Genomic DNA, 17,433 nt, shown 5'->3' with positions numbered 1-17,433 from the left:
TAGGTGTATATGTGTATAAATTATTGAAGGTGGCAGGACAAGTTGAGAGAGCGGTTCATAAAGCATACAGTATCCTGGGCTTTATTAATATGGGCATACAGTACAAGAGCAAGAAAGTTATGTTGAACTTGTTTAAGACACTAGTTCAGCCTCAGCTGGAATATTGCATCCAATTCTGGGCACTGCACTTTTGGAAAGATGTGAGGGCATTGGAGACAGTACAGAAAAGATTCACGAGAATGGTTCCAGGGATGAGGAATCTCAGTTATGAAGATAGATTGGAGAAGTTAGGGCTGTTTTCCTTTGAGAAGGGAAGGCTGAGAGGTGATTTGACAGAGGTGTTCAAAATCATGAGGGGTCTGGACAGAGTAGATAGGGAGAAACTTGTGAAAGGATCGAGAATGCGACGGCACAGATTGGTAAGAGAAGCAAAAGTGACATGAGGAGAAACTTTTTCACGCAGTAAGTGGTTAAGGTCTGAAATGCGCTGCCTGAGAACGCGGAGGAGGCAGGTTCAAATGAAGCATTCAAAAGGGAATTAATTACATGAAAAGGAAGAATGTGCAGGGTTATGGGGAGAAGGCAGGGGAACGGAACTGAGCAAGTTGCTCTTTCAGAAAGCGGGTGTGGACATGATGGGCCGAATGGCCTCCTTCTGTGCTGTAACGATTCTGTGATTCTGTAATATTTTAGCATCGATGGAGAATTGGTTAACGGAAGGGAAGCAGAAAGTAGGGATAAAGAGGGCATTTTCAGGTTGGCAGGCTGTAACTAGTGCAGTGCCACAAGGATCACTGCTGGGGTCTCAGCTATTTACAATCTATATTCATGACTTAGACGAAGAGACCGAGAGTAATGTAGCCAGATTTGCTGATGATATAAGGAAAGGTGCGAATATAAGCTGTAAAGAGACACAGAGATAGACAGGTTAAGTAAGTGGGCAACAAGGTGGCAAATGGAGTATAATGTGGGTAAGTGTGAGGTTATTCACTTTGGTAATCAGCATAGAAAAGCAGAATTTTTTAATAATGTGTGAAACTTCTAAATGTTGATGTTCAGAGACTTTGTTGTGCTGGTACAAGAAACACAGAAAGTTAGCATGTAGGTACAGCGAGCAATCAGGAAGGCAAATGGCATGTTGGCCTTTATTGCAAGGGGACTGGAGTACAAGAATAAGGAAGTCTCACCACAATTGTATAGGTTTTCGGTGAGACCACATCTGGAGCTCTGTGTGCAGTTTTGGTCACCATATCTGAGGAAGGATATATTTGCCTTGGAGGCAGTACAACGAAGGTTCACTTGATTGATTCCTGGGATAACAGGGTTGTCCTACGATGAGAGGCTAAGTAAACTGGAATTGTACACTCTGAAGTTTTGAAGAATTAGAGGTGATCTCATTGAAATGTACATGTTTCTAAAGGGGCTTGACAGGGTAGATACAGAGGTTGCTTCTCCTGGTTGGAGAATCTAGAACACAGGGGCACAGCCTCAGGATAAGAGGTTGATTATTTAGGATTGAAATGAGGAGAAATTTCTTCACTGAAAGGGTTGTGAATCTTTAGAATTCTGTATCTCAGAAGGTTGCAGACGCTTGTTGTGTATATTCAAGGCTGGGATAGATAGAGTTTTGATCTCTCATGGAACCAAGGAACATTGGGAGCAGGAAGGAGGTGGAGTTGACACAGAAATCAGCCATGATTGTACTGAATGGCAGAGAAGCCTCAAGGGCCATGCAATTTACTCCTGCTATTTCTTATTTTATTATATCCAGAGGAAACAGTTTCTCCCTACTTGCTTTATCAAAACCCCTCATAATTTTGAATATATCTATTAGGTTTCCCCTTAACCTTCACTGCTCTATGGAGATCAATCCTAGCTTCTCCAATCTCTCCACATAACTGAAATCCTTAATCCCTTATATCATCCTGGTAAACCTCCTCTGTACCCTCTAAAAGGCTTTGACACCATTCCTAAAGTGTGGTGTTCAGATTTGTGCACAAAGCTGCAAACCAGTAATTTGTAAGGGTTGTAAGGTGTCTTAACTTGCACCAAGTCCTGTTTACCTATCTTCCCTGCGCTCGCTGACCTACACTGACTCCTGATCAAGCAATGTCTTAATTTTTCAAGATTGTCATTAGGGCTCGTAGTGAGGCACATTTGCGCGTACTGGATGCTACATATTTGAATACACAGGGCCCTGTTCTTTGCAGACAGAAAGAACATTACAAACATTGCGCCTGTTTCAGCTAAACAAAATAACTGACAGCCATTCACTGGTTCATTCCTCAGGGCAATGCCTCGACCTATCAGAGTCAAGCTGCCTGGTTTAAATTTCAAACAAAGCTTGGCAGTTAACTGTCAGTCACTGTAAATTGGTGCATTCTCCATGGCAATGGCTCTACCAATTAGAGTTCACTTGCCAACCAATCAGCACTCTCTTCTCATACTTTATAAAGTTGTCGTTTTCCCTTACATTGGTATTCTTGTGGATTGTCCTCATGAGTGCAAGACGAAAAGCTTCGACAACATGTCTCTATTTTCAGTAATATTTAAGTTTGTTCCATGTTACTTTATCGAATGCCTTTTGAAAGTCCATATGTACACCTGCTGCATTACCTTCATGAACCCTCTCTATTACTTCAAAGAACTCATTCAGGTTAATCAGATAAGATTTGTCTTTAACAAACCTATGCACGCAGTCCCTTATTAACCTATGTTTCTCCAAGTCAGAATTAATTTTGTTCTTGACAATCGTCTCTAGTAGCTTTCCCACCACTGACGTGAGACTGACTGATTGGCCTGTTGTTATCAGGTTTATCCCCTGCTCAATTTTTGAACAGGGGTGTAACATTTGCAATCCTCCAGGCCTCTGGCACCACTCCCATTTAACTCCACCTGAGCTTCCTTCAGCAACCTAGGATGCATCCCATCTGCACTAGGTGACCTACCTATTCACTTTGTGCAATGCCAATTTTTTTTTCAATTCCTTTCTATCTATTTTATTTTATCCAGTATATTTACTTTGCATCTTCTACCATAGCATTAACTGCAGCATTCAGTATCTCCGTCATTCCTTCTGCCTCCACAAGATTATTTCCATTTTTCTTTTTAATCAGCCTCACCAGTCTTTTAACTATCCTTTTACTTTTATGTTGAAAAAAGATTTTTGGGTTCCTCTTGCGTTACCCTGAATGTCCCCTCATACTCTCTCTTTGCCCTTCTTATAGCCCTTTTCAATTTACCCTGCAGGCTCTGTATTCAGCCTGATATTTGATTGTAGTGTAGCTGACATGTGCCATAAACCTCCTTTAACTGTTCCTTTGCCATCCAGGGAGCTCTAACTTTGCATGCCCTATCTTACCTCTTTATAGGAATATGCTTGCTCTGTGCTTGAACTATCTCCATCTTGCAGGCGTGCCGTTGTTCATTTATTATTTTCCTAGCCAATCTTTGTTTCCAGTCCACTGTGCTAGATCTTCTTAAATCACTGAAATTAGTTATCTTACAGCTGGCTATTTCACTTCTAATTTTTTTGTCCTTTCCTAACTACTTTAAACCTAATCATATAATGATCACTATTCACCAGATGTTCTCCCACAGAAACACATACTACTTGCCCTACTTCATTCCCCAGAACTAGATCCAGCAATGCTTCCTTCCTTGTTGGGGTAGACAGATACTGATTGAGAGAATTCTGCTGTATACATGTTTAGGAATTCTTCATCCTCCTTGTTTTTAACTCTTTTTCCCCAGTCTATGCTACTGTTCTATTAATTTTATATTTCTCTGAAATTTGCCTGGAGATTTGCTACTTTATCTCCTTCTCACTATTTGGGGGTCTATATAAATACCTAGCAATCTTTTCTGTTCTTAAACTCTAACCAAATAGACTCAATCTTTGAACCCTCTAGAATACCTGCAGAACTGTAATATTATCCTTGATTAATATTACCCACTCTGTTTTTTATTCCTTCCCTGAAACTTTTGAATCCATTGTAGCCAGAAATGTTTGGTTCCCATTCCTTCCCACTATATCATAAACCCATGTGGCAACTTATGTCTGCAGTTCTTTAACCTTATTTGGAACACTCCTTGCATTAACACACATGCATTCCAATACCAAGCTAGCCTGTTTTGCTTTTTCCTCCATTTTGTCTATGCTCTTTCTACCTTATTCTTTGCTTTGTTGCTGTTTGTCCCTTCCCTCCTTCTTTCCAAAGCACTTTGTCTCTCCTCTCTGCTGCTGTATCCTGGTGCCCCTGTCCCTGTCAAATTAGTTTAGACCCTCACCTACATGTTTATTTTTCCTTGTGTATGGAAGTGGAAAGTAACAGTACTTCCAGTATTGAAAAGAGAATGCCAAATATTTCAATAAGTAACCTTCAAAGAAAGTAAAATTCAACTTCTTCTCTCATTCTTATTAGCAAATCTCCTCTTACTCATAAACATTTCTTACCTTTTTGCTTTTCCTCAGGCATCACTGTATGGCAAAGTGAAAGCAGACGAAAAAATTCATGGACTTTAGGGTCACCAATTTTAACAGCTTCCACGAGACTGTGGTCATAGAACACAAATTTTGGGTCGGCCATAGAATTAAATGAAAAGTCCACTTTCTCTGTTTTCTGTGGAGTAGAAAATGAAAATATTTTAGACAAGGGACATTCCCATTTCCATGAGGCAACCAGTATGATGCTGTGATAAAGTATAGTAACAAAACTGTTGCAAAATCAGGTGAACAGTTTTGTGTGTTTGATTTATTTATTTCCTTTATTGGCCGAGGTATAGAATACAAAAGCAGGGATGTAATGCTGGAACTACATAAATTACTGGTTAGGCCACAGCTGGAGTATTGTGTACAGTTCTGGTCATCACACTACAGGAAGGACATATGACTTTATGACATAATTGCTCTGGAGAGAGTACAGAGGAAATTTAGAAGAATGCTGCCAAGGCTTGAAAGTAGCAGCTATGAAGAAAGATTGGATCAGCTAGGGTTGTCTTTCTTGGAACAGAGGAGGCTGAGGGGTGACTTAACTGAGGTGTACAAAATTATGAGGGGCCTAGATAGAGTAAACAGGAAGGACCTGTTTCCCCTGGTGGAGAGATCAGTTACCAGGGGGCACAGATTTAAGGTTATTGGTGGAATGATTAGAGGTGACATGAGGAAAAACTTTTTCACCCAGAGGGCGGTGGGTGTCTGGAATTCACTGCCAGGAATAGTGGTGGAGACAGAAACCGTCAACTCATTTAAAAGGTACCTCGGCATGCACCTGAAGTGCTGTAACCTGCAAGGCTACGGACCAGCTGCTGGAAGATGGGAGTAGATTGGGCGGCTAGATTTTTCGGCTGGTGCAGACATGACGGGCTGAATGGCCTCCTTCTGTGTCGTAACATTTCTATGGTTCTATTTCCTTCAGCAGATGATTCCATTTAGTGGAACAATACACACTAATTGATAAGGTCCATAGCTACAGCACACAATACTGAATGTTCAAGGCCTTATGTGTAAATTAAATAAAATTGCAAAAACATGAAATGTTGCATGAATTGAATATTTTTGTAGTAAAACATAACAGCACATTTAACATAACATCAAACAAATGCATTAATACATCAACATAGTACAATTCAGGAATACATACAATTTAAACATTTTGGGAGTAATTCAAACAGAGCTCACTGGGCAAGAAACGCCTAGGATCAGATGGAATGCCAGTTTTACACCCTGCCTAATATTACTCTCCAATGACTTCAAAGGAGAGTAAAATCAGGCTGTAATGAGTTCTTTTATGTTGTCTGATGGAACATAAATGAGATGCATAGAGTCCAATTATGCAGAAGATCTCTAACAGGTTTATTACAGCTAAACAAATCTATACAGTATAGAGCAAACTATTTGCAGAACCTTCCTCTGGGTGTTACAGTTGCAGAGTGAGTCTGGCATGTAGTCACATGACTACATCCTGGTACTTAGTTCATTAGCATATTGAGTTCGTAAAGGGACATCACTCTTAAGGCGATCCTATAACAGGACAAGTTGTAAAATGGGCATTCTATCAGATCCCATCAGTTTCCCAACAGGTAAGTTAGATTAAAATTGCTCCTTTTCTCTTTATTGTAAAGACATTAAACTATTTTGCACACGTTTGATGCAACTCATTATGCCTGCTTAAAAGCAAAAGAAATTGCTGCAGTCTCATGTTTCATCTGCATTAAAGAATCTGGCACATAACCCTTCATTAAAGTCACTAGGACAGTTTCCTATTGTGTATGTTGCAGATATTAAAATCATGAGGGCAGCTTTCAGCTAACGGTCTGCTAATTCCATGCATGTTGACCTTTTTCCCCGAAGGGCTTGCTTCAGGGGTCTAGGTTGGTATGCCTCACCTCAATGGACATACTGTGCTCTGGCGATCCACAGGGTTCCAACGGAGTCAAAAGAGCAGGAACTCACCTTGGGGTTTGCCCCATTGTCATTATTTGCCCTGTATGGGGCGAACAGAGGTTCCACCCCTAGCAAAGCAAAGGTAAAACTCTAAGAAATGGCTAGAGACCTGCTAGCACAAGTCAGTTTCTGCTGTTTTCCATCTGGGTTCTGCCAATTTCCCACAATTCCAGTGACATACTGATCGAACCACCAAGAAATTTTACCAAAAATAACACTGCTCCTATTGGAACAGATTGGATTTTTTTTTATTGTCATTCCAGTCACAAAATAATTACGAACAAGGAAAGTAATTCATCCCTTTTGAATTCATGCATCATGAGCTGTTCTAACATCATCCAATTAAAGCATTTAATTATTTCTTAAATTATTGCAGGGTTTTTCCCTTCACTTCTCTACATAGAAGTAAATTACAAGTTTTGATCACTCTTAATGTGAACAAAGACTTCCTGCTTTAATCCTAATCTCACCTTTCACTAATATGAACCTGTGTCCTTTTGTGTTATTCCTGCTGTACAATTTAAGATGATATTGCATGTTAATTTTCCTATATCCATACCAATCTCTACCACTTCTATAAGATCACCTTTCAGATGTTGTCCTTCCATCCTGAAAAGCCAAAGATTCTCCAGTTTTTCTTCATAACTCAGACTCATGATCCTCGGGCCTCAATATAGAGATAAGGGGTTGCGTAGGTGAAGTTTCAGGTGAGAAACCCAGATGTCTGGGTCTCTCCGCATGCTGTGGGGTTTTAACTTAGAGCCCAGTGTGCAACTTTTTCCTTTGTCAGAATCCCCATCCTGAGATTAGCCTGATTGACAGGCTTGACTTCCAGTTGGGCAGGGTGTGTGCAGCAGGCTGCAATGGTGGGTAGGAAGCCTGCAGTTGCTATTAGCAGCTTAGTGGTCCCACCCTGGGAGGGGAGTCGATCCCTGACCTTATGGGGGGGAGGGGAAGCGGGGGTCCTAACACTGACTCCAGGAAATCTTTGAATAGGAGAGTCCAATCCAAGGGAAGAAGAAAAACTTTGCAGCTGGTGTGTGGGGGAAGCACGCCTGCTCCTTCTGAACCACAAACAGCACTTTAAAAAAGCGTACCTTCTCCCCAAATCTGTCTTCACCTCCCCTGATTGCCAGGTTTCCCGAATTTGGGAAACCCTGCTGGCCAGAGTTAAACTTGTTAAACAGGTTAAATCTGAGGTTACCAGCCTCATTTAAGTATTTAAATTGTCAACTCACCTCTGGTTGGCTGCCTGCCCCTGTCCCACCTCTGTTAACCCCTGAGTGGAAGGCTTGGAGGCGAGTTGGGGTCAGGTTTGAGATTTTACAAAATTTTAACATTTCAACTGACCCCAACTCACCTCTAGGTTTGAGCCTTAAGGTTCTTCCCAACTGCCTCCAACATTTGAACATCTCGCCTAATTCTCTCACCTAGAACTGGATGTTGTATGTAAGTGTCTGGCTAGAACACTATGAAGTTTGCGCATCACCTCATTTGATTTGCATTCTACTGTTTTGGCGAGGTAGCTCTTTTTATTTTATACGTGCAATGTGGGCATTGCTTGCAAGGCCACAGTTATCACCCACCCTAATTGCCCTTAATTTGCTTGCTAGGCCATTTCAGAGAATAGTTAAGAGTCAACCAGAATATTATGGGTTTGGAGTCACGCTGGGTAAGGACAGCAGATTTCCAGATGGGTTTTTTACAACAATCCAGTAGCTATTTAGACACCCTTACTGATACTAGCTTTTTATTCCATATGCATTTATCAAATTAATTTAAATTCCCCAACTGGGATCTGAATTTATATCTCAAAATCACTGATCCAGTCTCTGGATTACGAATCCAGTAACATAACCACTATACTGCCATTCCCTGTTCAACATCCCATTGTTTTTGTTGATGGCTTCTCTGCATTGGTCTGATATGTTCAGTGTTGAGTCTACTGAGATGTCTAGCTATCTATCCACTTCCTCATTTGATGTATGAACACTATTCAGATCTGTGCATGCATGTTATCTATTTTTCCTTCCTGTGTGCAGCATTTACACTCATCTGCATTAAATTGTTCTACCCACTTACAAATTTTGTCCAACTCATTCTGCAATTTCTGAGCTGCCTCTTCCAATTCCACTGGCCATCTAGTTTGGTGCCATCTGAAAATTTGATAATTTTGCATAAGTTTCTGAATCCAATGTACTTATGTAAACAGTAGTGGTTCTAGCCCTGAGGTATCCCATTCTGTATTTCCACCCCGCTGACATAATTCCTCTAATGAGTACTTTTTATTTCTTACACATCACCCAGTTTCTTAGCCATTCCCAGTGTTTATACAGAATCCCAGGTATTGAGTTTAATTTAATCGCCTTTTTTGTGGAACTTTCTCAAAAGCCTTTTGGAAATATATATAGCAGGGCTTTCTACAGTCCACTCAGATTGTCAGTTCCTCAAAGAAATGAGGATGTTAGTCAGACAATGCCTTTCTCTTGTTGACTGCTGTTTAGTAGGTTACTATTGTACATATAGTCCTCAAGATTACTGCTGATGCTTCATTATGTTACATGTAATTGAAGTAATAGGTCCATAGTTGCCTGTCTGTGTTATCACTCTTTTTGAATATGATTGTCATGTTAGCATGTTAACAACCTACACATACCAGACCAGTGCCCACTCCTACTGGCATAATTATTATCAGTGATTCACAAGCCTCTGAGTCTCTCAGTACTTTAGGATAAATATCATATATCCCTGGGGGTTTATTTGTTTTGAGCCCATTCATCCTATCTAGGACATCCATTTCATTTAAAACAAGGCAATTGATTTTGTTTAGGGACAGCGTGCAGTTCATGTCTTCCCTTCTGAAAACTTGGAAGAAGCAGTCATTCAGAATATTTATTATTTTGTGCTGCTTCTCAGTTGCATACTTGCGTTGCACCACTTCTCGCAGCCCATAGCACTGCCTGTCCCTGGGAATCAACTTAAGCCTCCACTGCGACGCAAACAAATTTCTCCCCCGAAGTCCATTTGTGCCTTTTATTGTTTTCATCTCCTCTTTGACTGCATACTTGCGATTATGGTTCTACAAGTTCTTTGACTTTATGCTTAACCTCAGCTCCTATGCTTTTCTCCAAGCCCCTTTTTGCCCATCTGATCATCCTTTGAATGTGTTTCTTCATTTCTTGTAGTCATCCCAGAGAGCCCCTTCTCCCTTCAAGATTTGTACAGACCGTTTTTCATCTCACTTATGTGTTGTTAAACCTGGAAAATTTCGTTAATCACCGATTCTCTTAGCAAAACTTTACCATGCATTTTATCACTTAATTATTAACCTATTTGATTTAAAATATAATTCAACACATTAATGAAAAAATTTTGCTTGCAGTTGTTCCTATTTTTCCCTGTTCTAGGGCCTAAAGTCCTCAGCCCTTCTGGCACACTCCTGACCTAACTCTTGACATGTGTGTGTGGAATGGGCCTGGAAATAAGCTGAGACCTGGAAATGTTGGGAGTTCATACAGGGAATTATAAAAGGCCTTTGCCCACCCTTTCAATGGCCAGTGAGTGGAGGAGCAGGGGCAGGGTGTGAACTCCTTACTTTGAGAGACCCTCTAATAACTTACACCTATTATGGAGAGAAGAAAGAGCCATATTGGCCTCTTTAACACCATATGCATGGATCCCAAAGGATTTTAGGTAGGTGAAGTTTCTTTATTAATCCATTTAATTCATGGGGAGGTTCACTGTTATCCTTTCACTGGCCTGGGGCAGCAATTTTGTAGCATTCTACGCTAGACAGGTGACTCTCAGCTGGTGAGAGTGCTGCTGTGGCCTTATAAGGACTTAGAGGATGGAATTCCCAGGATAGCCAAGGGACTTTCCAGATACATCGGGCTGGATTTCGTGCTAGAGTTGGGGCTCCTGGCACCAAGCCGAAAAGGCAGAGAACTCCGCCTCTGCACTTTCTCGGTCCCCCCGGGGCAATCCCCTGGTCTTTTTGTATCAAAGTTTTAGGAGGCGGGATCCCCATCCCTTTTCAGACTTTGAAAGGATGGGGATCCTGCTTCCAAGAACTTCCAACCAATCAGCTCAATAGTACCAGCAGCGCCACAGGGTCACTGCCGGTAAAGCAGAGGCCTCAGACCCAGGACCAGCAGTGGAACCCCTGACAAGAGGTATGTGAGGAGGGGTCGCCGGGGCCAGTCCGGACAGGGGTCGGCAACGTGTCCGTACACGGACACCAGTGTCCATGGTAAGAATTTTGAGGTCCTTAGTAATTTTAAATGTCTTGCTCCAAGCCTTTTATACTTGTGTTTTAAAACACAAGTTGAAAGGCTTGAAGCAAGACATTTATAATTATCAGGAGCAAAAGTAATTACAAAGGATCAGGTCATCAAGCTAGTTCCTACAGCCCGCCAAAGTTTTGTATCCAGCCTGCTAATCAAAAGCGCGAATGGTTTGCCTGCGTACGGACCTCTGTCCAGTCGGAGTGAGGGGAGGCGGGACACACTGGGAAGACTGGAACTGTCAATCATATGATTCCTGCCCATGTCTCAGCTGCGGAATCACCGTTGGAGAGTGTTGCTGTGAGTAGAACAGACAGGATAGCGCACAGGAAAGCAATTATTGAACTGGAAAGGGAAAACTTCTTTGAGCCAGAGCAAGCTTACTTTTTTAGACAGACAGTCCATGTTCTCAGCTCTCCAAATGCTCTGGTTTCTCTCAGAGTGCACTGAGTGACAATGTATTTCTGCTCCTGGTGCATCATTGTGGGGAGGGGGGACAGGGAGGAGCAGAACGGGAGAGGGAGTGAGGAGAGAGGGCGGGGAGAGGGAAGGGTGAGAGAGAGGGGCAGAGAGGGGAGCGAGGGGAAGAAGGAGGGGGACAAAGGAGGGAGAGGGAGGGGTGCGGGGGGAGAGGGAAGGGGGGGAAAGGGGGTGAGAGGGAGGGGGCGGGAAGAGGGATGGGTGCAGGAGGGAGGGGGTAATGAGGGGGGCAGTGGGAGAGGGCCGGATGGGGAAGAGAGGGAGCAGGGAGGGGGCAGAGGGAGAGGGGGAGGGACACAGGGGAGAGTGGGGGGAGCGAGAGGGGGGCACAGAGGGGAGAGAGAGGAGGGAGAGAGGGACACAGAGGAAGAGCGAGAGTGGGAGACAGAGGGGAGACAGATGGACACAGAGAGCAGTGAGGGAGAGGGGAGAGATAGACACAGAGAGGAGTAAGGGAGAGGGGAGAGAGATAGACACAGAGACGAGTGATGAAGAGGGGAGAGGGATGGACACAAAGAGCAGTGAGGGAGAGGGGAGAGAGATGGGCACAGAGAGGAGTGAGTGAGAAGGGAGAGAGAAGAACAGAGAGAGAGAGAGGAGAAAGAGATCAAGATCATGATCACTCCTGACAGACGGATATCTATCCGAATTCTCTGCATCGCTCATCAAGTGAACAGGCAGACATTGACTACTTGTGCAAGCAAAAACAATGACAGGTATCTCACTAAATAGGGAGAAATGTGTTTTAACTCGGACTGTGTTTTGATGGCCTTAGGTTGGCTATACACTTTACATACAGATTAATTGCACCCATGTCTGTAGCTGAGTCAATAATTTTGTCAAATGTCCATGGTGCAACATGTCGGTGCCTAACCCTGAGTCCAGAAGGTCCCGTCAAGGCCTGGGGGTATGATCTTGTGGTCCAGGGGGAGGGAGGTCCCAGGGGTGAATTGGTTCCTGGTGGGGGTCCTCCACGGGCCACAAATTGCCCACAGAGGAGGGACCACCCCCCGCCCAAGGAGGGCGCCTCATTTTACAAGGTGTCCTTCCCGCGCGCTGAGGCCCCCCCTACCGTTGGTAAGATCCATGGCAGGAAGAGGCCCCTAATTGGCCTCTGGGTGAGAAGGCTGTTGTCGGCGTATCCTGCCCCTGGGAAGATCACTGGCTAGGGGCCCTCCGCCCTAAAGCCCCCCTCCCCTTGTGGGGGGGCCTGCAAAATCTAGCCCTCTTTCTTTACGTTTGCAACAGATTTGCCCCTGGAGAGTGGTAGTTACTGGGCAGAAATAAGCATCCTACCATTCATTGGCATAGCATACCAAGGTCCCAAAATATTGTACCACTGGACCACCTCAGCCAAAAGATCTTTATTTTTAAGTAAAAATTGAAGGTAATGAAGGAAAATGATGCAGTCTGAAGCATTGCAAACAGGGACAAAAATTTCACAAATTTGACCCTGGTGAATACAGAAATAGAATTTGAACAAATCCACTCTGGGTCTTAATGGGTTGGTGAGTGATTTTCCACAGCCTAATGCTCAAACAACCTTAGTTCAGTAAATAAGATATAAAAAAGCTATAATTACTGAAAATAAAACTCAAAGCATGATTGTAGTTTCATTTGTATTTTTTCTAATTCTGTGCAACTAAAGCTGGGATTTTATCCTGGCAATGGGGGTCCTGGCGGCGGGCCGGAAGGCAGAGGGAGACAACACCTCAGCCCCCTGTTGGACCCCCATTGGAATTTCATGGTGGGCAGCCAATTAACTGCCTGCTGTCGTGGGCGCTGTCCTTTTAAAGGATGAGCATCCATCTCCACAGCTCCTAGTGGCCACTGCCAATATTGCAGGAGGCCTACAATGAACAAAATGTCAGAAACCCAGGATGCAGGCAAGTGGGATTGGCACCAAGACAACCGCACCATGCCATTTTGTGTGCCCGCCGCCTCTGTTCCCATGCCCAATGGCAGTTTAAGATCCTGCCCTAAGTATCAAACCAGTACCCCGAAGATAATAAAAACAAGAAATGCTGGAACCACTCAGCAGGTCTGGCAGCATCTGTGAAAAGAGAAGCAGAGTTAACGTTTCGGGTCAGTGACCCTTCATCGGACCCCCATTGCCAGTATCCCGAAGACTCTGCTGTTGTCATTGAAATTGCATCAGTATTATTGTGTGATGATGCCTTGGTCACAATCCTGTAGGAGTCTGATAGCCCAGTCACATCTCTCCAATTTGTGTAGAGAATGAATTGTAGCATGAGTTACATGGTTACATACTTATTTTTACTTTATGTTATGTGGAACATAATACATCTAGAATAAAGGAAAACATTCTTACTGCTGTAATATCTGTCCTTTGCCCAGCAAAATCATATACATGACCTGTAAACACAAAAAAGCGAGAAATTTTTTCATTTGGTAAAGACAAAAATATTCTAAATGTAATACTTCTTTCAATGTAAAAGAATTTAAATTTTTCTATTCAATACGATTTATTGAACGTACTCATAGATCCCACAATGCATAAACTTTTCACTTTGAATCATATGGTCAAACTAGACAGTCCTAATTAAAAGACAATGGAGGTTAGCATGGGTAATGATCTGCATCTGACACTGAGGAAACAGCACCAAGATGCAGCACATATGCACTGCTCCAACTTGATACCACCGAAAAGCTGATAGCAAGTAACCCTCCAATTTTATCTACCAACAAACTGGAATCAATAAAATGCTGTTTCCTTCCTTACATTTCTATTCTTACCTTAAGGTGATGCATCCATCAGCTCCAATCACATCTGAGTTCTGCTATCCACCACAAATGATCCTGTAGAAAACTGCTTCTTGTGCAATGTGCACTTTTTTGTGTGCACCAAAAATAGATCTATGTGAAATAAAAACAGAAAGTGTTGGAAAACCTCAGCAGGTCTGGCAGCATCTGTGGAGAGAGAAGCAGAGTTAACGTTTCAGGTCAGTGCCACCTGAAACATTAACTCTGCTTGTCTCTCCATAGATGCTGCCAGACCTGCTGAGTTTTTCCAGCACTTTCTGTTTTTATTTCAGATTTCCAGCATCCGCAGTATTTTGCTTTTATAATAGCTCTATGTGAAGCAGGGATTAGAAAGCCCACCAATGCAACTAAAGATCTGTGAAAGCTGTTTTCCAACTCCTTGTCCAGTTCCCAAGACAGCTCCTACAAACTGCCATGTAAGGACAGAGAGAGAGAGAGAGAGAAGCCTCACTCTAAAATATGGACTTGAACTCAGTGAACAACCAAGAAAAGTATTAACATCCGCCTTCAAAAACAGATGGCTGAACTCCAAGTAACGCAAAATAGCCAGCAATAAGCTTCCAGCAGTCATCATGAAACAACATCCTGGGGGTTACCATTGAACAGAAACTGAACTGGACCAGCCACATAAATACTGTGGCTACAAGAGCAGGTCAGAGGTTTGGGAATTTTGCAGCGAGTAACTCACCTCCTGACTCCCCAGTGCTTGTCCACCATCCACAAGGCACAAGTCAGGAGTGTGACAGAATACTCACCACTTGCCTGGATGGGTGCAGCTCCAACAACACTGTTACGACCAGGTGAGGAGGGGTGACACAGTCGCCCCTCTTGCCCTTCCTCTTATTTGACCGCAACAGGGTTTATTCCTTTTTAAAAAAAACAGAGGTTGTGCTTACCACCTCAGTGAATGCTTGACCTTTTACCTTTACTGTGATTGTGAAAGAACCAATCGGACACACTTTCTTGAGTTTAAACAAGAAAAGAGGTAAATTTATTCTACTTAATCTAAATCCGATTAAAAAATGATAAACAAATACGCTACACATTCACATGAGAATCACACACACGCACAAGTAGATTAAAAAGTGGAAAGTAGGTTCTTTGGTTGGATTAAAGTCCAGAATAAATAAAAGTTAAATACACCGTCGGTGGGGTTGGATGATTTGGTGGTCTTCTGGATGAAGCTGTATTCTTGAAATCCTTGGCTGGTCAAAGTGCACTTTGCTCAGGGTTTCCTTGAAGGCAGACTTGAGGTGGTTCTCTTCCCCTGGTCTCTGGCTGTAGCAATCTCCAGACTTGTAGGGTCCACAGTCGCAGACGGTTTTCAAACTTGATGTTTCTGTAGAGAGATAAACAGAGGGAAGCACACAGCCTTCTGCTGCTGCTCAGTTTCAGTTACTGCTTGTCTCTTTGATGTGTGATAAAACTCCCAGTTTTAAACAGCCTGGGGAGACAGTCACATGGTTCTCTCAATCCCCTTTGTTTTTAATTAGGTCCAAAGTCTAAAACACAAAATCTCTCTCAGGTGGGATTGTCAGTGTTTCTCCCTAAGAGGGACATTTCTGCTTATGAATACCTCAAGTTTGCTTTGAACGTCCCGCTAACGAGAGTGATCTGGATAATCTACCCAGATAGCCAAAGCATTGTCCTGACTGGGCTTTTTCTTAGACTTTTGTCTCCAATTTGATCTCCTGATATTTCAGATGCAAATTGTGGTGGCCATCTTGGCTGCCAGTTTTTAAAAAGATAACTGTAGGATTTTCTCCATTAAAGGTCTAATGTAAGTTTCCAACCGTTAATTAATATTTCTCATTTGGCATATTGTGTTTTCTTCACATCTCGAGAAATTCGACACCATCCAGGACCACTTAATTGGCATCCCATCCACCATATTCAACATTCACTCCCTTCATTACTGACACACAGTGGCAGCAGTGTGTACCACCTACAAGATGCACTGCAGCGACTACCAAGGTTCCTTCGACAGCACATTCCAAACCCGCGACCTCTACCACCTAGAAGGACAAGGGCAGCAGATGCATGGGAACACCACCACCTGCAAGTTCCCCTCCAAGCCACACACCATCCTGACTTGGAACTATATCGCCGTTCCTTTACTGACACCCACAGACACTCAGATGAGTGTAGGAGACCGGGCCAATGCTGAGCCCCAGGCTAAAGACATTCCACTGGAGCTGTCAGTAAGGTGGCAGATGCTAGATGTACAGCTTGAGGTGCGTGAGGACCTGGTGGAGATTCCGGAGGGTATGTGCACCCTGACTCGGACAGTGGAGGAGTCCATCCATGAGGTCTGCCATTTCCCTCTTGTCTGTGCGTGTGGCCTCCTCCATCCTCCTCCTGGAGAGCTGCTTCCAGCAGGCCAGCCGGAGGTGTACACAGACCTGCATGCCATCGCCTTGTCCATAAGCTAAATGTAATAGTGGCAAGGAGAGAGGTGGACGAGGTGCCTGGAGTCTCCACCAGGTCCTCATCCACCTCAGGTCAGCAGGGAGGTACAAGTGTGCCTTGCAAGGGAAAAGGAGCAATTGCCTTCTGCATCTGGGGCTCCTTTCAGGACTCTCCTGGTGTGGATAGTGGCTCCTCAACCCTTCTGCCATTGACTCCAGTGCCTCAAGTTGCCATGACCACAGAGGAGGCTCATGCACCTGTGCTCCAGGGTTCAGGCAGCCAGTGGACAGTCACCAAGATCATCCCAAGCCATAGGTCAGCACGTTCAGTAGCCTGCCTCCACTGCAGCTGGCAGCGAAGGGAAGCAACATGTAGGGGCACTCATGAGAATTAGGAGAACCCACTAGATGCACTTGAGCTTCATGGGTGAATCGATTGTGAAGGAATTACTTCTTGTGTCCGGTTAAGTTTGTACTAAAGGTGTTCTGTGTTATGTCGACATTCCCGTCTATTACTGGCGGCCCTCTGGAAGCACAGGAGTACCTTGGCTTGCCCAAGGGCTGTTTCGGAGGGACCATAACGGCGACAGTGGAGGGTGAAGATGGACCTTTATGTGATTGAAAGGATGAGGTAGGAAGGGCCATCTGAAACTCGTATGTATAAAAGCCTCCCGAGCCTCCCTGTTGCCTATGTCATTGTGCCTTCCATGCGGTCCCTCCTGTCCTTCAGGATGGTGCGGCTACTCATCAGCTTCCTCATCATTCTCCTCGTCTGAGAATGCATCGTACTCCACTATATCCTCATTGGCCAGGGCCTCCCCATGCTGCAGCGCCAAGTTGTGTAAAGCATGGCAAACCACCATAATCCGTGAGACCCTTGCTGGGGTATATTGAAAGGTGCCACTGGAGTGATCCAGGCACCTGAATCTCATCTTCAGGAGTCATATAGTCAGGGGTCACCGTATGGCAGGTGTTGTATTTCTCCTCTGCCTCCATTCTAGGGTTCCTCACTGGAGTTAGTAGCCAACTCTTT

The 17,433-nt window shown here is 43.8% G+C and overlaps 1 protein-coding gene across 1 annotated transcript in view; it reads right to left on the bottom strand.

Annotated features, from left to right (window-relative positions):
- Positions 1–17,433, bottom strand: part of LOC137370639 (probable phospholipid-transporting ATPase IM) — a 440,540-nt gene that overhangs the window by 170,378 nt on the left and 252,729 nt on the right. The window contains exons 14-15 of the mRNA XM_068032731.1: positions 13,541–13,584; positions 4,457–4,622 (exon numbers count right to left, since the gene is read on the bottom strand). Coding sequence (XP_067888832.1) covers positions 4,457–4,622; positions 13,541–13,584 — 210 coding nt within the window. The remainder of the gene's footprint in view (positions 1–4,456; positions 4,623–13,540; positions 13,585–17,433) is intronic.

Source organism: Heterodontus francisci, chromosome 1 (genome assembly GCF_036365525.1).
Source record: "Heterodontus francisci isolate sHetFra1 chromosome 1, sHetFra1.hap1, whole genome shotgun sequence".
In the NCBI taxonomy this organism is placed as follows: Eukaryota; Metazoa; Chordata; class Chondrichthyes; order Heterodontiformes; family Heterodontidae; genus Heterodontus; species Heterodontus francisci.
The sequence above is the reverse complement of the archived record's forward strand: the minus strand, read 5'-3'. Positions and strand labels throughout refer to the sequence as shown.